General features: G+C 44.9%; 1 protein-coding gene across 4 annotated transcripts; it reads right to left on the bottom strand.

Moving 5' to 3' along the window:
• Positions 1-1,327: 1,327 nt before the first annotated feature.
• On the bottom strand, positions 1,328-5,070 carry LOC100834436 (GDP-mannose transporter GONST3). 4 transcript variants are annotated; one of them, XM_010230669.3, is made up of 3 exons: positions 4,663-4,803; positions 4,193-4,357; positions 1,328-2,749 (listed from the first exon to the last, which is right to left on the bottom strand). In XM_010230669.3, exon 3 carries the CDS (start codon positions 2,747-2,749, stop codon positions 1,643-1,645), a length of 1,107 nt encoding a protein of 368 aa, XP_010228971.1. In that variant the 5' UTR covers positions 4,193-4,357; positions 4,663-4,803; the 3' UTR covers positions 1,328-1,642. The 4 variants fall into 4 exon arrangements, with proteins under 4 accessions (XP_010228971.1, XP_010228972.1, XP_010228973.2 ...); XM_010230670.3 differs by lacking the exons at positions 4,193-4,357; positions 4,663-4,803 and adding exons at positions 2,941-2,978; positions 3,734-4,073; XM_010230671.3 differs by lacking the exon at positions 4,193-4,357 and having other exon boundaries at positions 4,663-5,070.
• Between the last annotated feature and the right edge of the window lie 15,840 nt (positions 5,071-20,910).

Here is a 20,910-nt window from a genome sequence, read left to right as displayed (position 1 = left end):
TTTCTTCGCTTTGTTTCTTTCTGTAGACATGCCCAGGTAGACAAAGTATTACAAATCGTAAACATAAGCGCTGCAGGATCACTAGGAAAAGTATTGCGAAAGCAGGCATTATTCCTAGCTTTTCAGATCGTCCATATTACTGCGGCTGCCCCACACAGCAGCAGCTTCCTCTGGTCTGCTGGAGCGAGTAATACCAGTTGCCTAACATATCAGTAGGATCTCCATCCCATATTAGATGACTTTCTATTACATGTATGTAGACGTATTTTAGTATATAGATACGTTCATATTTAGACAAATTTGAGCCACTTAATATGAGACGGAGGGAGTAACAATAAATAGGGTATGCTACAAAAAAAATCAAACAATTGGGTCCATATTCAAACATACATTAGTATGACCATGATTTTGCATACAATTAACAGAAAAATATTATACAGAAAGAAATTAGAGCCAAAGTTCAAATTTGTGCAATGTATCAAAAAGAAACCGGAAGACTCTCTCTTCATTAGAAACCTGAAGAAACTTGCAAGGATTGAGAGTTCTTTTTCTTATCTGAACTTTGCATGTTAGTTTTGGAGTCTATACAATGATTTCAATATATTTTAGTTTCCAACAAGAAAGCGTACGATTGATTTTTTTTATGTTTCAACGCGCGTCCTTTGGTTACATTCTCATAAATATGATGGTTCTTCTCTCTAATATCAAAGCAATTATGGAGTTCGATAGAATTATTAGTTGGTTGTGTTCATGTTGTCCTTCTTTGAACCGCACGATTGGCGTGCGCGAAGACCATTTTCAGCCGATCAAGCACATCCCGACTTATCTTTGAGATGCGTGGGCAATATTCTTTGAGAAACAGAGGGAATTTAATACAGAGATAAAAGAGATCATAGTCACACGTTCCTTTATTTGATTTTCAACACGTTCTTTATTTAGTTTTCAACGCTGATGTTAAGATAAAGCGTTTAATGGTACGGTATCATTGTTATCTTCAAATGACGTGGTACGGCATCATTGTTACCTTCAAATGACCCATTTCTTCTCTAATTTGATACAGTTTTTTGGATCTAAACCAAAAATATAACAATAAATAGGGTGAAGTCTTTACATACGTGCCACAGACTCTGGGACAATCTTTTGTTTCAAAAATCATTCAGGTTGCAACTTACTACTAGAATACAAGCAAAAGTTGTGAAAATCACCAACCTGCCAAAACACAAAAGGATGACATGCCCAGGCGTAGATGATGTCACTGCAAGCAATTGGTTGTAGACAAAAATTCATTTCACCGCAAAGAACTAAAAGAAAACTTCATTCTGTGGCAGACCGGATGAACGCATAGACCGTAAAATTTGATAAATAGCAGACTTGCTAGCTTCCGTATACAGAGTATTCAACTCTAGTGTGTTTGAGTTGTCTGGTACCCTACACCATAACAATCCTGTCTAGCTAATGAAAAACAGTGTACAATAACAAAAAAATGTAGAATGATAAGTAGTTTCTCTCAAATGACAGATGTCTACAGCACTTCCAAGAATTCTCATCTGAGATATAGTCTTCGTCAGTACTTTTGTTTCCAATGGTTCAGGGAAGCTGTTGAGGGATGGAAAATATTAATGACAAACTCCATGGATTAAGCTTATGAGGAGGAATGCCTAGCTGAATTGCTCTCATGCCCTGGCTGCATCTGCAGCAACCTCTGCTCCTCCTCGTCGTTATCTTCCTTCGGCTCAATCTTGGGTGCCTTGGGTTTGGTGGTGGATTGCTGGTAGAGCACACCACCCGACATGCATATCAAGAGCCCAATTGTCCCTACAAGGGAAGCATGCTTGTCCCAGATAAGCAGATTAATCACGACGGTCAGGAGTTTGTTCACTATACCAAGCACTGTAAATCCAGTAGCAGAGATTGCCCGTCGGCAGGAGAACCCAAAGAAAGATATCGATAACCCGAAAAGGCACGACAGAGCAACAGGAAGAATGACGTCGAACGATAGCCAGTTTGTCATTTTGGAGCTGTCGACCTTCATCTGATCAAATTCTCCCATTATAAGCATCTCAAGGGGGAACAGCATCAGAGCCTCGAGATTGTTGTAAAGAACAAGGCCCCATGTGTTCAACCCGATGGTCATGACGACGTGCTTGATGTATACAAAATCAATAGACATGCTCGCTAGATAGGCAATTGCCCAGCTGTAAGCAGTCACAGTGAACTGGTTGTCTGTGAAAACATAGATCACACTTCCACCAAGTATAGTGGAAAGCGAGAGCCATGTCTTGAATGATGGGCATGGTTGGTGAAGGTACAAGGTCTCTCCAATGGCCACAAATATTGGCACAGCAGAACGGAACACGATGAAAGTGTCCACATTGGCATGCAGCAGGAGTTCACTGTTAGTGAAGATGGAAATGTAGAACATCACAGCAGCAGGTAAGAACTTCCACATGGTCCTCAAATTCAGGCCATCAGGCTCAATAAGCTTTAGCTGTCCACATAGGAGAACTCCAGCAACGCTGGTGAGGTACTGCAGTGCTGTCAGTGCTCCAGGGTAAGGAAATTTCATAATTGCCCATTTGTTGATAATGGAGAGTAGCGATGCTGATAGGCAATAACCAGCAGCCACACCATACACTGAAGCATGGTGCATAAAAGTGCTTAATGCGTTATTCCAGGCTCCACTTTTCTGGAACGCAACTGAAGCATCGGTTGAACCATCTTCTTTCGAGGGCTCTGAGAGATTAGACATCTGCAACCATCCAAAATAGATTTATTAAATATAAAAAAGCATGCTGCAGCTGCAAATAACCAGATGCAGCTCCTTTATAAAAAACAGAGGGAGCAAACCCCAAAATATTAGATGTCATATACAAATGAAGTAATGGACAATAGACAGAGTATAAAAGCACTTCAAATTTTAGTGCAACATATGAGTACAACCTTGATAACTCCGTCCAAACTCTACCCTGTCCCTGGATCTGCATGATGAAATCATATATTTCATACATAATTTGTACAAAGATCCGCTCACGTAATAGTGATCATGGACATACTTATGTGCTTTAGCTCTACATCATTAACTCGTGCAACTGAGTACAATTTGCATCTTAGCTAGCATTGAGTATGAAAATGAATATTCTTTTCTCAAGGAAGCAGCTATGCATGGACCTCATATATATCAGGAAATGACGCAGTTCTATGGGATGATCCATAAGATGCAAGCAACAAAAGTTGGTTTTTCCAATGAAAAGAAAGAGTGCTGATTGAATGATGCTGACAAATATTGAAAAACTTGACAGATAAGTCACTTCTAAAGAAAGCACGTATCCATTTAGTGTGCCATGCCATCCCTATAATCATCTCAGCCGAAAAACCGTTCCTCTGATTTAACCTTCCTGCTGAAGGGCCAGAATTATCCTTGAAAACTACGCAAAGAGTACGCAAAACATATGAAGGTACTCCTTTAACATTGATCTATATGTGTTGACTCTGCACCTTCATATGTTTTGCTCCGATCTTGAGAAATTTCTCAGGTTGACCATGGCAAAGAGTACTCCGCAAGAAGAGTGAGGCTCAAATGAAAAAAAGAAACAGATAACACAAGTACGGAGTACTAAAAACAGGTTTCAACTTCTATCAAGGCAGAAGATGAAGCGATGGCAGCAGCATAAACACTTCATGACAGATCCAAGTACAACAGAACCAAATTAACGAGGCCAAGATCAGGCAATACCTTGAGCCGGCCAACCCGAGTATTCGCCATGGTACAAAACCCAAATTGGACAACAACGAACGCTCTAGCCTCTAGCAGTCAGGCATGCATCATTTTAAGCAAGCTGGCGAGGCCCTAAGCTGGCGAGGGAGCTAGGAACGAAGACCAGTATGCAACAACCACCTAGCCACAGCCCAATCAACTAAGCTCATATAGCGTCATAGTGCATTCCCCCCACGACGGCCATGTTAGACATGTGAGTCAAACAAGGTAGGAGCACGTCACAAGCGCATTCAGCCAGTAGCCATCAGCCAAATCAAAGGATGGGTTGGAAATATCAGCACACCACCACCTATGCGCTTTGTCCAAGTCAAGCGAGACAAGGTCGCAATAATGCTAACGTGCTAAGCAGCCAGTTGCTCACAAGAAAACAAACGTAACGACGCAATACAGGAAGACAGGAAGCTGCTTTCCTCGCACCTGTATGCGGATGGGGAGAAGCCTCAACTACTACAACGTGACAGCTCCTCCCTCTCAGGCCTCCAGGATGCAGTTTAAAATAGTTGCGAGCACACGGAGTGTTCCCCTGAACTCAAGCTGCTGAAGAGTCCTCGCGATCGAGCCAGCTCAACCGACTGTGTTCAGCTACATCACGATTCAGAACAAAGTGCTGGAGTTAGTTGCCGAAACATGCAGCGCATGTGACATATAAGTAGGAGTAGCATAAATGGAGCTAAACGTCGCATCAAAGGAGAGGAACTGGAAATTGTTAGGTAGGAGCAGCCCCATCATCAGGACCACGGAATATTCAGAAACAGAGCACGGTTAGCAGTTCCGTGCACGACCAGAGCACATCGCAGGGAAATTATGGTTAGCAACTTAGCAAAGCGAGAAATTTCAACTGTAACGACCAACAGAATTGGATTCTGATTAACGGGATGGAGCCTCACCTTTGGGAGGACTAGCTCGCTCCGCTCCGCTCCTGAGGGCAGATCCGCCGACGCTCGAGAAGGGTGGGGGAGAGGGAACCAGGGGGTGGTGCGTCGATATATCGCTGCGTTGGGGGCGCAATTGTTTTTTGCGCGGCGGTCGTCGGAATAGGGGAAGCCCGATCTGGACGCCCGGGGAGGGTCAACGCGGGATCGCCTCCATTGATTGTGCGCGAGGGTTTTCGCGTTGATTGTGCGCGAGGGTTTTCGCGGATTCAGCGCGGGGGAGCGTGTGATTTGGGATTCGGAGGGAGACGATCGAGGAGGGAAATGGAGCCTTGGTGGCATTGACCCGCGATTGGCGGGAGGGAGGAGCTCTCGAGGGGCCTCGTTTGGCGTCGCGACGACCGACGGGACGGCCGAGCTGGCCGGCCGCCTGCCGCGGATGCCGCTTCCATACTCTTTTGTTTGTTTTTCCTCCTCTCACTTGAGCTTCCGCACGAGGAGATCCGCCGGATCTAGGAGCGCATGATACTTCCCGGCTGTAGTCTTGCAACAAATATAAACTTCCAAGTCAAAAAAGAAGATCTAAATGAGTAGCAGCACATTTCTTTTTTAAGATCCCACATTTCTACGTGTTCTCCTGACATCAATTTGATCATCCAACTACGAGAATGCGCAGTTCCGGTATCAGGAGTTCAGGACCAACAACAAAACAAAGCGGGCATTTTTCTATCCACGTTGCATCTTTTGTACTAGTGGGGAAAGAAAAAGAGAACGATCGGGCCGACTAGGAGGATTCCACTTCCACGCGAGCAAAATTTGCCAATGCGTTGCAGTGGACCATATTAGAGCAAGTTTCGGGCCTCTTTTGACCATAGGAATTGTAAAACACACAAATAGAAAAAATGTAGGAATATGATGCCATGATGTATTAAAACCTACGAGAATTCGAAACACGGGAATCAGTAGTGCAATTTGTTTGGTTGCAGCATAGAAAAAATACAGGAATCTTGTATAGCTATTAGTATAAGCCATAATTGTCATAAACACATGGAAATTTTTCCATGAGGTTAGACCTCTTGCTAAAATTCCCACGGGTACAGGGTGTAGGAAACCAATCCATAGAATTTTAGGAGGTTGAATTCCTTTGAACCAAAGAGTCTTTATAGAAAAAATTCCTATGGGTAAGAATCTTACCAAAATCCTATGAAAATCGTTCAATCCAAAGAGGGCCTTCATGGTTGGATGACTAAACTGAGCATGCCAAGTTTTTTTTTTTTGACAGCTACTGAGCATGCCAAGTTTGTAGGCTAGACAAACATTTTCATAGTTGGATGACTAAACTGTGCACGGTGTAAAAATTAGGTTCTGTTTGGTTAGGCTTAAACGTGGCTCTTTACTTTTGGCTTGTAAGTGACAAAAACACAGCACCTGAATAGGTGTTTGAGTGAAAAGTTAAAAGCACATTTAATCATAACCAAACGGAGCCTTAACACACATGGGGAGGGGGTTATTATTGTCCTAGCAGTAGCTCGCCCTTTGCCGTGCTTACTTGTAAAGAATTCTTGTTACAATTAGAACATGTCATCACCAGGCGCTAGAACGATTAGAACATGCCAATATTACTTGTAAACAATTCTTACAAAACACTAGAACAAAAAATGAATCATACTACTATGTAGTAGAACTAGACCACGGGCTAACTAGAACATGCCTTCACCAGGTGCTCTGGAACGATTTGAACCGTACCTTCTCTCTTTCATTATTCATCGAAGACGATGTTTTTTTGGAATAATCGAAGACAATGAAAAAAATTCTGTATTTGGAAAATCTGGCAAAAGAAATGGAACAAAGAAGTGGCCTGGCCCTGTCCCTTCGGGGGCATCCGATAGAGAAGAAGGAAGAAGTGGCCTGGTCTGTAGCGCAAGCCCATCACAGAGGCTGTGGGCGGCCTGTTAACCAGTTCGGGTTTGAGTAGTCATAACACGTTCTTGGTACGGGAAAGCCCAACCAACAACTCAGCCCAATACAGGGTGGTGGAGATAGCACGTTGTTGCGAGTTGCGACGGGAAAGCCCAACGAACAACGCAATACAGCCTGTTAGAATCTGCACTAGGCACGTAGCCCAAACGAAACCTCCGCGCATCTCAAAAAACGGAGCCCCCTGATGGCTGATAGATAGATTCTTCCTGCAAGGCCTGCCGTCAGGGTCACCGCGGTGTCAGTGTGCCTGCCGGCTTTGCCGCCGCCAGCCCCGACCCGGCCAGCACCAGCGGCAGCAACCGCAGCGGATCCAGCCGACACCGCGCCGTTCTCCTCAGGCAGCAGCGCCGGCCGGCGCGCGCGTGATGGTTATTTGGTTTGTTTTTACGGCGCGGACATGAAGTGCAGGCCGGCCGGCTCTGAACTTAATTAGGAGCGATCAGATCGCTGGCTACCTAGATGCTGCATCGCTGTGGTATCAGCCTGGAGGTGACATGATAGAAAGTGTAAAAGATTGCTCTGCCACGCTTCTCCGCCTCAACACGCCATCTCGAGGAGACAGCCAGGAAGGGTGCATTGACTTGGCTGGGTCAACTCCTCCAAAGATGGGCCGGCCGTTTTTACGCACACTCCACTGGCTTCTGGCCGCTCTTGAAGTTCTTCTAGCTGGTTAGAGCAATCGATCGGATGAATAGCTAGCTATCAATTAGAAATTGCCCAGATGATTTAACAACAGTATGCATGCACCTATGTACAACATCTGAGGGGCGCTCATTCGGTTAACTGAACGATTCTCAATGGATTTTTAAATAATTTCAACTTTTACGATTTTTGTCCATGTGTAGCGTTCGTTCTGTAGGAACAGTACGAAACAGAGATTCTAGATTTCTAAGGATTGTGTACAAATTAGCCTAATTCCTAAGGACTGTAAACAATGGAAGTAGATGTCATTCAAAAATCCTAAGGATTGAAGTACGCATGACATTTCAATACTCTACTTTTCTTATTCCTGTGATCTCAAAATCCAGTGGAACGGAATAAGCAATGGGAGTAGATGACGTCTAGAGTACAATTAAGTGCCCACTAGCATATACTTTCATATACTCATTCATATTGGTAAATAATAATAATATTAGATTTCCACGAAATAAAATTCCATGTCAATTTATATAATTTTTTTTACTAACATCTTTATGCAAAATGTGAATTTGTGGATGGGAGAGTGCATGCCCAAATGAAAATGCTAGGCACCATGATCCCAAAATTTTGGCAAGTGGGCGGGTATCAATTTTTTTCTTCTCAGAACTGTGGATAATTTCTGATTTGTTTCATTTTGGTGAGAAAAAAAACTGATGGGTAAATAAGGATCCCCTTAATTTCCAAAACTAAGAAATAACACATTTCTGAATTTTGAATTTTTTTTCCAAAAAACTCATACAAGTAAAGACACGACTGAAAATTGCTTTTGTAAGTTTCATAAGAAATGAGGGCTTTCAATATTACAAAAATTACATGATTAATGTTTGCACAAGAATTTATTCGACTTTTATTGTAGTCTTCTGTATAACTTGTTTTGTGAGTTTTTCGCCTCTCTCAAATAATCATTTTCTTAAAAGAAAATATACAGGACAAGTTTCTCCTAAGTACGTACATTCTCGGAAAAAAATCTCATAATTCAACACATAAAGATTTGATCTTTATTAAGTTTGAAAAAAGTGTTAATATGTACATATACCCATGTTCTTAATTTGCTTTAACATGCTACCAAAAGCAAGATTTCAAAGGCAGGATAGTCATAATCACCATTTGTTTGGCCTGCGATAAGCTTATAAGGGAGCTAGGCATGCATAATATTGGAATTTAGAATAATGAGCATTGGAGAGGGGCCCTCTCAAGTTTGGCTCCAACATAATTCCTTTTCCTCATCATTGCATGTTTAACATTCCAATAGTGTCATCTACCTTAATTTAGTTCTTAATCACCAGTATGCCGACAGTTTCCTAGCATATGCACCTTGTCATATCGATCGATCAGCAACTCCGTTCACATCCACATACTCATTGGTATTTTGTCGAGACAGCTGCCAGCTAGCTAGCTGCGCTGTCTCATACTTTAATTAAGAATCTTCAAAACATACGACACGCACGCATAGTACCAAGATTTCTGCAGGTAGTACCTTCTTCCCCTCGCTGTCCCCGGCCGATCGAGATCAGATGCGCGCCCGCGCGGCACTTTGCTCTTGGCGCGAGGTGTACGGGGCCGTAAGCGCGCAGCTTTGGGCCACACTTTGTCTAATCTTAGGAGCGGCGGCAGAGTTAGGTTTCAACCAACCATATCTCAAATCCGCCAATGCCGTCCATTGATCCAATGGAGACGCTGTTGAACACTGAGAGTTTACATGTGGGGGCCGACCGGCCGGGCATGCACGACGTACTGGACCAGGACCAGAGAGAGTAGATCGATCGATCTCGCGGAGAAGTTTTGGGAGCTAGCTCGATGCGATCGCCTAACCGACCGAGCAATAGGTACAGCGCCAATGCTTAATTTGGGGCAAGCATGCACTGCCCGCGTGGCGGCCCCCACGTGAGTACGAGCGATTGGGATTGCCCGTAGTTTCGTCTTTGCATGCGGGGTCTAATTACTTGGCTGTGTGTGTGGTCCAAGCTCTGAGCTAACCCAGGCGTGATGGATAGATAGAAATTAAAGCTGAAGTGGTTAAAAGGTAAATTTTGCAGGGCCGCCATGCAGCAGAATCTCGGGTCCGGCGGAACTGCGTACGTGTAGTACTTCCGATCGAGTAGATGCGCGTAGTACAGGAGTATAATGGATTGTGTATGTCTAGCTTAGGCCTTATAGGGTGGTGCCCGGCTAGGATTGCAAAATGCTTGTAATTTTGGAAATTTGGAATTAATTGTCTCCGGCCGCCACGGTGCGCTTGTAACTTTGACCATGCATGCGGGAACGTAGTACTCCCTCTGAGGGAGTAACATTTTACTCCCTAGCTTATAGGTTGTCGGCTACTCACTCCATTTCTTTTCTTATAATAAGACGTTATAGTTTTGTAAGTATTCCTTCCGTTTCATAAAAGATCTCATATAATGTTTTCTCCTTTATTCTCTAATATAACTTCTCTTGACTCCCGCATCCGGCCAATAACTGCTCACACTCATTTAATTTCCACTCAACATGAATGAACAAACACGGTAAACGAGAGCTTTCTTGGTCGAAGTGCACAAATCTATATAATCTCTATGATACAAAACTCCAAATTAGCTTTATTAAATCGTTATGATATAGATCTTCATAGTACACTTATTTTGTATTGTATAGATATTAGCGCATTTTTCTACAAACTTGGTCAAACTTTAATGTTTTTGATTTAGGACAAAGAGAAACCATCTTTAGAAAGGAACAAATGGAGTAGAATGCATGCACACGGTGTATTGTTTTTTTAAAAAGCATTAGTTTTAATAATAACATAATATACTACATCGTTTTCTTAATACATGACATATTAGGCTTTGATAAGACATGTCTTTAACAAAAATTACTTCATTAATATTCATCTGTATGATACAACCAAATTTATCAGTGAATAATTTTGAAAAAGGATCCAGTGCTATAAATTTCACGTCATGAAAACCACATATTAACAAAGTAATTATTGGTCAATGTCTTTTCTTAATGAAACCTAATACACCATGTTCATAAAAAAAGAGCTTATGCAATATACATTCATTTGCAACCTCAATTTGGTATACACCTATACATTACGGAGTACTAATTTTTCATCAAACGTACTTTCAAAATCTCTGTATATTCAGGCTACAAAATAGTCTCTATATATTCTGCCATATGTAACAACTAATTGCAGTACAATATAGGCCTAATTAAACAATACTACTTCGGTGAGCACTTTAGTGAGTACTCCACTAGGGAGTGCTGGAGGTAGCAACACGTAAAGTAATTAATATGCTGGAAAATAATCCACTAGTGTTATATCATGTATATAAAGTTTGCAAAACTGTCATTCATGAATGTACCAATAGACTTACCCGCAAAAAAGAGAGTGTACCAATATATAGACTTATATGGTTAAATCAATGGGTGCACTGTTACCTCTGATTTAGAAATAAACTTATGGTGTGTAATTTTTTTTTTGAAATAGTATCGTGTGTAAAATTAGAAACCTCAGAGGAAAGTGTAGAGTAGGAGTAATGTTAATAGTGCAGCAATTACTTTTTAACGCAAGCGTACAATTCCAGGTGTAAAGGTTAGGTCCAGAAGCAGTCAGAATAATTTGAAGCTTTTAGCCGACATACCATGCTGGTGAGTGACGCGCAAGCTTATCATAAGTCTGGCCCTCCCCTTAACTATGTCGTAATGCTACTTTTGTGTACAGTCCATTTCATAGGAAACCCTTTGCCAAGCCTATCCGTTTTGAGTACGTACAAAAATATTTTTAGAAGACGAAAAATATAATGCTAAGCTTAACACAACCCTCTCAATAAATTTTGAGTATGCTATCGTTGGCTTGTTCGGAGGATCCAATTTTTACTTGTTTGAAAACAAAGAAACACTGTCTTTATCAAACCTTTATTTGCATAATTATAGCTCTAAAAATAACAAATTTAAATTGGCCATTTTATAGAACTGCTGTACAACGGAGACAAAATACGTGCAATTCAAAGATAAAGAGCTTCGCAGCTCGGAAACCAATGGATTAAGCATCTTATCCCCAATTCAGTTGGTTCACGCTCATTGGCCATCTTGTTGTGCGAGTGCTCCCTTTGAGTAGTACAGCTGCATCTATCTGGTACAAACACCGTCAAATCTAATAATAATAAGAAGACATGGCCAACTCAGGTTTGTTGCAAGGACCATGGGCTGTTTTCCCACATGCGTCCGGTAGATGACACTTTCTGTGTTATCCACATCTGAATTGTGGATCTTATCTTCTTAAGCCCAACTAAGACATTTTCAATGGCAAGAACCATATATACCTGGTGAAAACCACCCCTACAATGTAAATTGTGCAAGAAGAGCATATGTTGTAGGTGTGATGCTCTGTAAACGTGCAAAATTTAAAATAAAAAATCAAACCTACACATTAGTATTACATATAAGATACCATGCATTAGGGCTCATTCGATTAATTTGAAGGATTCTTAGAGGAAGTTTACATGGTTTTAACCCTTAAATTTTTCCCTATGCGTAGTGCTAGATTCTTAATACTTGTGTCAAAATTGACCTAATTCCTAAGAATTCTAAAACGTTAGGTGAGACCTCATTGAAAAAATCTAAAGATTCAAGTGTGGATGTCATTCCAATCATCTACGTTTTCTATTCCTGTGTTTTCAAAATGGCAGATTTTACCGTACTTAATACTCCACAAGAGCTAAATGGAGTATTAGATATGGGCATTCTAGTCTTTACACATTAATAAAAAAAATGCTTCCCGTCTCCCCGATCTGGACTGGCGCCTTCCTTGCGCGCGCTGGTCGCCTCCCAGCCTGTGCCAGCCACGGCGCCTCCCAGCCCGCGCCGGCTGAGCCGCTGCCGTCCTTGCCCACCGCCCTCATCCGAGCCCGCGTGGGCCACCACCAACCTCCTGGCATGCGCCAACCGCTGCAGACCGTGCCGGCCGCCGCCATCATCCCAGCCTACGTTGGTTGGGCCGGCCTTCCTCCGCATCACGACGGCGGCACGGCCATCCTTGCCGGCGTCCTACTCGCTGGTGGCCAGGCTGCAATCCTGTCATTCTCCCCGGTACGTTTCTGCCGTCGTTTCCCTGATACTCAATCCCATCTATGGCGATGCTCCATCCTGATACTCCACAAATTCAAATTGGAGTATTTAGGAGTAACAACTAATCCGAGCCCCTAGATCGAAGAGAATGGATGGTGTAAATTATTTTCGAGGTACTGGAAAAGGGCTCTTCAAAACATCCTCTGCGTTTTCTATTAATAATATTGGTTGACGATGAAGACGTCTACATACATACAGTTTATACTAGCAAGAGACCCATGCGTTGCAACGGAACAACAGAAAATTGTATCAGAACGTCAAATTAATTGCCTCAGGCTCATCCCATCACCGTCCAAGTCTCGTGTGGAGCCACAGGCGCGCACGAGCCGGTGGAGGCGGCGGTCGGGGCTCGTGACGGATCCGCGGGTCCGCAGCCGCCTTCCTCACATGGACAACGCCGACGCGCACGAACTGGTGGAGGCGACCAAGAGCGGTGGCGGGCGCTAGCGAGATCCCAAGGGCGGCGGCAAGATCCGGATCGGGCAGGGGGTTGGGGGTGAGATTCGTAGGAGAGGACGAGGAGTGAGGAGGGCCCTGTTTTTTTGGGCGGTACGTGTTTTTTCTGCGCTTGAGGACCGTGGGAGCCGTGATTAAAAGGCGTGTGGGGACAGTGGTGGTAGATTCGTAATTTCGGTGAAGTGACGTACCGTGACGGCCGTACCATCACCACCAACTCCAATTTAATAGATAGTAATAGATTATTATTATTAGTATAGATTAATTGCTTCAGTGTAGCCAATTTCGGTTGCAGGTGTGCCCGCGCGTTGCTACGGGTCAACAAAATCACAAACTATTTATTTTTATTTTCTGTGTAGGCAACTCATGGCGCCGTTGAGGTCGGCATGCGGGTGTGATGACGTCGGTTGTAAGACGGAGTAGGAGAAATCGTGAAAAAAACTGAAGGACAAGAAAATAACGGACAGTGACATATTGATTATAATTTTAACGAAGTTAACCTACGGCGACGACCGCGACAATACCTTTAATAGATAGTAATAGACAATTCCAATTTAATAGATAGTAATAGATATGAAAGTGCCAGATTTTTATTAAACCAAGGTTGGGGCGACGACCTTACGGAGTACACAGAACATACACGCACGCTCATGACCAAGTCCAACGGTCGATCGGTCCTTGTTTATGTATACAGACTTCTCTGCAAATTAAGGTGTGTTGGAAATATGGCGATCCGCATATATGATGGGACATATAGCTGAAATGATCAAGCATGCTGTGTACGTGCGCACGCAGGGGCGCAGGCGCGGCATGCGGCAGGCGATCAGCGGCGGAGGCAGGCAGGCGGATGGCAGGGCAGGACAGGACACCGTCGACCGAATTGAATCTGGGCTTTAGCAATTGCCCACGGGCGTCAGTCAGCAGCCGGTGCTCGTCTCGTCCGGCTTCGAGCCGCGCACTCAGATAATGGGACCGGGCGCGCGGGCGGCCGGAGAGAAAGCTAGCCGTCCTGGCTAGGCCCCGCCGGCCGGCCGGCGGCAGCGCGCGCTAGCTGCCCAGCCCGGCAGACCCCATGCATGCATGTCGCCCATCGAAATAGCGAAAAACCTAGTCATGTGTGCAAGCTAAAGGAGCGTGCCCACCGATCAATTACCCGGTGGGGTGGGGAGGGGGGGGGGGGGGGGGTGGGCGGGGACTAGCTTGGCAGGCAGCTGGGAGATCAGATCAGTTCACCTGCCGCTCTGTGTTGACCGACCGGATCAGCTGATCCATGCATGCACGCACATGAGACAGTCGATCTTATATATCCTGATGCAGCATCTCGATTATAAACTCACGTACGGTACCCCGTACGGCCGTACCCAATACGTATGTAGAGTGATCAATATGAGGGTCGAAATTAGGTGCACGTTTTCTCGCTGGACATATATAAAACCGATCGGACCGGGCCGCACGCGCGGCCGGGCCTTCATTTCTCGTTGTGGGTTGGCCCCAATTGGCTGTATATATAGCAGGAGACCGGTCTCCTGTATGTTGCATAATTCTCACTGATTCCGTCACTTTCTTTTTGCGGAGAACCTAGCCGTCACGTTGTCAATTGTCAGTGTTCCGTGGAAACGATCTGTTTACTACGCTCCCAAACATGTTATTTGGCTTGGTATTTCTTTCATCCCTCACATGAGTTTTGTGAAACATGATTATAATAGACCAATTGCACATTAAAAGTATGATTATAATACTTCTCGTCATTAAATCTAGTTTAAAGTGTTATACTAGCTAGGAGAGTTAAAAAAACATATTACTATTATCATTACATTGAGCTTAAATATAATATCATCATAATCATGCTTTGACTTTAGTCATAAGTCGTATAATTTCTTCACTAAATTCAGTAAAAGATCGTGAGCATCAGCATAAGGAGTCATCTTAAACTAAGCATATAAAAAATAATTAAAAGTTAATTATAAGTTGTCCTCGTGTCGGAGGGATAACCCCGGGTAGGGTCATGGCGACACAACTCTAGCCGAGATAACGGAGGCAAAGCCGGCATAGCAACGTATGCCGGCATCATAAAGTTAAACTAACGATAAGCCGGCATCCCGGGCGTATGCCGGCATAGTTTTCTTATCTTGTAAGTTTGCAGAATAAGGACGAGCCCCTGGACGTCAGCGGTGCCGAGATCCTTCAACGGTCTTATTCTGACCACGCGGTGCAAAATAAAGCAGCGCCATCATCATCTCAGAAAAGCAGTCAGCGCCTGCGTACCAGTGTCAGGTGACCATGCTAGAGAAGCACCGAAAGGGATTCTATGACGGAAGCCGGCAGAGGATAGCTGTACCCATTGCAGGCTGGCAGGGAATAGTAAAGTTGTCTTGTCCCCCGCGGTACTGCCGGGAGGGAACCGAGTCGCGTGCCCGGCGGGGCCCAAGGAAGGTGACGTTAGACTCGGCCCGCATGTCAGTGTGACATGCCTGACCCATAAATAGAGCACTACACCTCCCTGGAGAGGAGATCGAGCACTTAGACATTTTAGGGTTTCCCCTTCTTCTTCTTCCTCAAGAATACAGCTCAAGGAGCGCCATTGTAGTGCTTGCCTATCTCGGCTAATACAACAAAGCAGGAGTAGGAGTCTTACCTCGAAAGAGGGTTCCGAACCTGGATAAATCTGTGTGTTCTTGTGTGAATCGTGCGTGTTCTTCTTCACGTCCTCCCTCCTCCGGTTCCTCCTTCGTCCATCAGCCCCAAGTTAAGCCATCCTATGGCATCTGCCGTGACACCACCACGACATCTTAGGAACGAGTCCTCTTACAGGAGTCACTACGCTAATTAGCTTGTCCTCTCGATGATATTGGGGATTTGGCTACTTCTATTGTCACTATTCTACGCATTTCAATTCAGTTGAGACTCACATCAACACAATACCTATCGTGCACTTCGTAAAGGAGAAAAATATTTATTTTGGAACCTGATGTTGTCATTGGCGTTAATTGTTGAAATTGAAACACCCTTATGTAGCTACACTTAAAGAATTAACTGATCAGGGCAATGACTGAGGAGATATTGGTAGACCTAGACAAGGAAGCCTCTACTATAGTTCATGGTAATAAAATGGGAAGTTGTGGCATGCCTTTTATTCAACTTCTGTTGGAACCTCTTTTACCATTATTTAGTGCTCCCTCTATTCGAAAATTCCTAAATGTAAGACGTTCTAGTTTTGTCCTAAGTCAAAGTTAATAAACTTTGACCAAGTTTATAGAAAACCTACCAACGCCTACGACTCTAAATTAGTTTTATCAAATCTATGATGATATATATTTTCGTAATATACTTGTTTGATATATATTCTAGATAATACACTTTTCAATAAACTTGGTCAAAAATAATAATTGAAGTTTAACTTAGAAGCTAGGATTTCTTATAGTTCCTCCGTTCCAAATTAACTAACTTTCAGTTAATTTGGGACGGAGGGTGTATTTAGGAACGGAAGTAGTATGTATATGGTATATGTTCGAGTATTAGTGCCATTCCTCCTATTATTTATATGAAGAAGTTAAGGATATGATATAGTAGCTCTAGCAGAAATCATGGCCTTTCTGACTTGCTTGAGATATTATAAGAGCCAGTACAAACACTACGCTAGAATGGGTTACTGGCGCATGAGCTCCAGTGGCGGTACAACTGGTCCAAAAAATTCACCGCCACTGGACGTCGTTGGAGGAATCCAAAACGAATATCAGTGGCGATGAGCAACCACCGCCACTACTAGTATAGCACCGGTGGCGGTGAAAGCACTCGCACGACCAGCACCGCCACCGGTGCTCTGGCACCCGTGGCGGTGGTCGTTCACCGCCACTGTAGCTCTTTAGTGGTCACCGACGCACGATCTACAGTGGCAGTTAAAGTGGTCGAAAAAACAAACCGCCACTGGTAAGTCGTTGGAAAAATCTGAAACGAGTACCTGTGGCGGTTAGCTTCCACCGCCGCTGATACTGGAGCACTAGTGGCGGTGCGAGCGCTCGTGCCGCTTTCATCGCCACTAGTGCTAGTAGTACCAGTGGCCGCATCAGTTAACCACCACTAGTGCTCCTCAGAGTTTCCCATCCCGGTTACCAGTGGCGGGCAGATTCTTTGAACCACAACTGGTAAGTTATCTATAAAAGCAAAGTCACTGTGGCCTTATCTTCCTCAGCTTGCTCGTCTCTAGACCAGCTGCGGCTCCTCAACACAGGCGACGGTGAAGCTCTGCCAAAATTCCATGGCGCCGGCGGCCGGAAGGTTGCTCGCTCTCCTTTCCTCTAGCTCCTTCCTCTCTTCTCTTCTTCCTCGATGTGGCTGAAATGGCGCCTTCGGCCGGGAGGAGCTCGATCTCTCTCCAGGAGCTGCCCCGGTCGGCCCCCTTGCTCGGGAGGTCCCCCACTCTTCCCCTAGCTCCATTTCTCCCTCTTTTTGTTGCTGGTTGCTGCGCGCCCCCTCCCCTCTGTCTCTCTGGTCCCCTCTCTCTCTCTCTCTCTCTGCTCCCCTCTCTCTCTGTGATTAATTAAGCTCTCTCTCAATAAAATATGTATTGAATGTGCATGTTCCGCAGCCATCGTGCCGTGTTTGTAAATTTTTGTTTGTACATGTATACGGGCCATCGTGTTGTGTGTGTTCACATGTGGGTGTGGGTGGGTGTTTATTTGGCAATTTTTGTAAAATTTGTAAATTTTATAGCAAAGGCCAAGTTGAAATTTTGTGTGATACTATATGTAACTTGATTTATGTTTGTTTATCGTGTTTTAGCTCGATGAGTCGTGCTTGGATGTACGAGGAGACAAGAAATTGTGAAGATTGGATAAGAAAACTGAAGGACTTCACTGATGTCGCCACCGAACATATGCTGAGAAAAGGGGACGACATGACATGTTGTCCATGTAGCAATTGTCATAACACAATGATGCTTCTGCCAAGCAATGTGGAGTTGCACTTACTCCTACACGGTTTTGTGTTGGGTTATTCACGTTGGACTTGTCACAGCGAGGATGCCATTGAAGTTGAAAGCGACCCAAAAATGGAGAACATGGAGCATGATGATGCACCCGATGAACCATGCCGTTGCGAAGATCAAGAAGTTCCGCAAGGCAGGGTGGCCAAAATGCTAGATGATGTGCACCTGCGGAAACAGTTAGATGACGCAGACGATGAGATAGTGTCCCGTAAATTCTAGAAGCTGAGGGAGGACGCAGAGACGCCGTTTTATGAAAATGCAGGGCTGGACAAAAGTGTGCTGGAAGTAACGCTCAAACTTCTCTGAATGAAGGCAAAATATAACATCGTGGACTCAGGATTCACGGATATTTTGAGTTACCTTTCTACGGTTCTTCTTGTGGGTAACATGTTGCCTAAGAGCACGTACGAAGCGAAGAAGGTTGCATGTCCCCTCGGGTTAGAGGTTGTCAGATACCATGCTTGTCCGTTGTACTGCATCATATCCAAGGGTGAGTACAAAGACATGCACAGCTGTCCAGTATGCAAAACATCCCGATACAGGAAGAAAGACCCCTATTCTTAGGGCCTCCCGGAGGAAGAAGTGACTCGTGGTCCAGCGGCGAAGACGGTATGGTACCTCCCGTGTGGTAGTCGGCTGGAGCGTTGGTTTCAAAACGAGAAGGAGGCTAGGTGGTTCATCTTCCACGACCCGACTCAGAAAGATATCGATCCTGATGGGGTGTACCGTAACGACGATGGTGTACTTAGACACCCCGCCAATGTGGCTCAATGGAGGACCCTGGACGAGGAGTTTTCAGACTTCGGCGCAGAGCCCAGGAACATCAGGTTCGGGATGAGTACGGACAGAATCAATCTGTTCGAAAACATGAGCAGCAAACACAGCACATGGCCGGTGATCCTGTTCATATACAACCTTCCTCCGTGGCTTATCGTGAAAAGGAAGTACATCCACCTATCCATGCTCATACAAGGCCCTAAGCAACCGGGAGCTGATCTGAACGTGTATCTGGAGCTACTGAAAGATGAACTTGCAGAACTTTGGAGTACGGGCCGAAATGTTTGGGACGCTCACAAGAAGGAGAAGTTCACCCTTCAGGCAGCTCTGCTAACATGTGTGCATGACTACCCTGCGAACGGGAACTCATCTTGCCAACGCACACATGGGTACAAAGCGTGTACAAAGTGCGGGGATGAAACGAACTCACAGAGGCTGCCAGTTTCACAGAAAATTGTGTACATGGGACACCGAAAGTGGTTGCAACCCGATGACCCATGGAGGAAAGACAAGAAAAACTTCAATGGGAGGTCAGAGCCTCGCCCGAAGCCCAGGGAAAAGACTGGGCACAAAATCTATGAAATTGTTAGGAACTTGGAAGTTGTTGCCGGGAAAGCAAATCCGCAAGCGAAAGAGAAGGATAGCGATGGACCTATGTGGAAAAGGAGGTCGGTGTTTTGGGACCTGCCTTACTGGAAATTCTTACAAAGCCGTCACACCATAGATGTCATGCACGTCGAGAAGAACGTGTGCGACAGCTTGTTGGGCTTGCTAATGAACAATGCAGATAAGACAAAAGATGGGCCGAAGGCACGGAAGGACCTGGAGTTCTTGGGCATAAGGAAGAAGCTGTGGGGGGTAGAGAAAGAGTCACCGGAAGACCACAATGGTGAAGTCACGGTAACGACACGATGTAAACCTGCGTGTTACACCTTGAGCAAAGCCGAGTTACACAGAATGTGCCAGTGTCTCCATAGCACTAAAGTTCCATCCAACTACTCGTCCAGCATCAAGAGACTCGTTGACATGAAGAGTCACAAGCTTGTTGGTATAAAGTCTCATGACTGCCACGTGATTATCACGCAGTTAGTTCTAGTTGCAATAAGAGGTGCCATGGAGCCATGGGTCAGAGAGACGGTCATGAAGCTTTGTGACTTCTTTGACACAATCGGGCAAAAATCCATCACGGTGGAACGCTGCCTCCAGCTGAAGGATTCAATGATACAAATTTTGTGTGAATGTGAGATGTTCTTCCCTCCAACATTGTTCGATATCATGTTACATCTGATGGTCCATATCACCGACGAGATAATCCTGTTAGGGCCCTCCTTTCTGCACAACATGTATGGGCCCGAATGATACAACGGGTGCTGAAGCGGTATGTTCGTAACAGAGGGCATCCGGAAGGTAGCATCATGCAAGGCTACCATGCAGAAGAGTGTGTGGAGTACGCCACTGATTGGTTGGCGGATTGCAAACCCATAGGAGTACCCGAATCACGACATAAAGGCAAACTAGAAGGTGAAGGTGGGCTTGGCTGGAAGGTTCTGGATGTGTATTCACCGGGGAGAGAGGACGACTATATGAGAGCACATACAATGGTGCTGCAACATATGTACGAGGTCCCGCCTTTCATCGACATGCATATGGAATAACTTGAAAACCGGTACCCTAACAGGAGTGCTGATTGGATACACAAGACCCACAATGCAACATTCGCCATGTGGCTCAAGAGTTTTTGGTATGCCAGGGTGGCGGCAAATGAAGAAGAAAGGACCGATCAAAAGTTCTCGCTGCTCCCCGACGGCTGCGTAGTGACTTACCAGTCGTACGCAATGAACGGGTATACGTACTACACCAAGGATCAAGATCGTAAGAGCAGTTACCAAAATAGCGGTATAGTGCTTGTTGCTGAGACTAGTTCTAATAAACAAGGCACTACAGAAGCATACTATGGCGTGATCGAAGAGATCTGGGAGCTTGACTACACCTTCACCACCATCCCCAGCTCCATACGGATTACCAGCGGCGGTTGTGCAAACCGCCATTGGTGCTGGCTAGCACTAGCGGCGGGTATCATTACCGCCACCGGTGCTCGTTAGCACCCGTGGCGCAGGCTTAGTGGCGTTCCGGGTTACCGCCACCGGTGTGTAATTCGGACCGCCGCTGCTAACCTTTTTCGGAGCAGTGAAAGAAGACATTTATATATGTATGGTGATTAGATGAGCCTAACATGGAGAAAGGTCATTTTTACCGGC

The sequence above is a fragment of the Brachypodium distachyon genome, chromosome 1, assembly GCF_000005505.3.
Source record: "Brachypodium distachyon strain Bd21 chromosome 1, Brachypodium_distachyon_v3.0, whole genome shotgun sequence".
Taxonomy (NCBI): domain Eukaryota; kingdom Viridiplantae; phylum Streptophyta; class Magnoliopsida; order Poales; family Poaceae; genus Brachypodium; species Brachypodium distachyon.
This window is presented reverse-complemented; position numbering and strand designations above follow the sequence as displayed.

Coding starts and splice junctions, on each gene's coding strand:
- LOC100834436 (XM_010230671.3), bottom strand. CDS start 4,989: ATGCCACCAAGGCTCCATTTCCCTCCTCGATCGTCTCCCTCCGAATCC. Junction 2,750..4,662: donor GCGAGCTAGTCCTCCCAAAG/GTGAGGCTCCAT, acceptor GGATGGTTGCAG/ATGTCTAATCTCTCAGAGCC.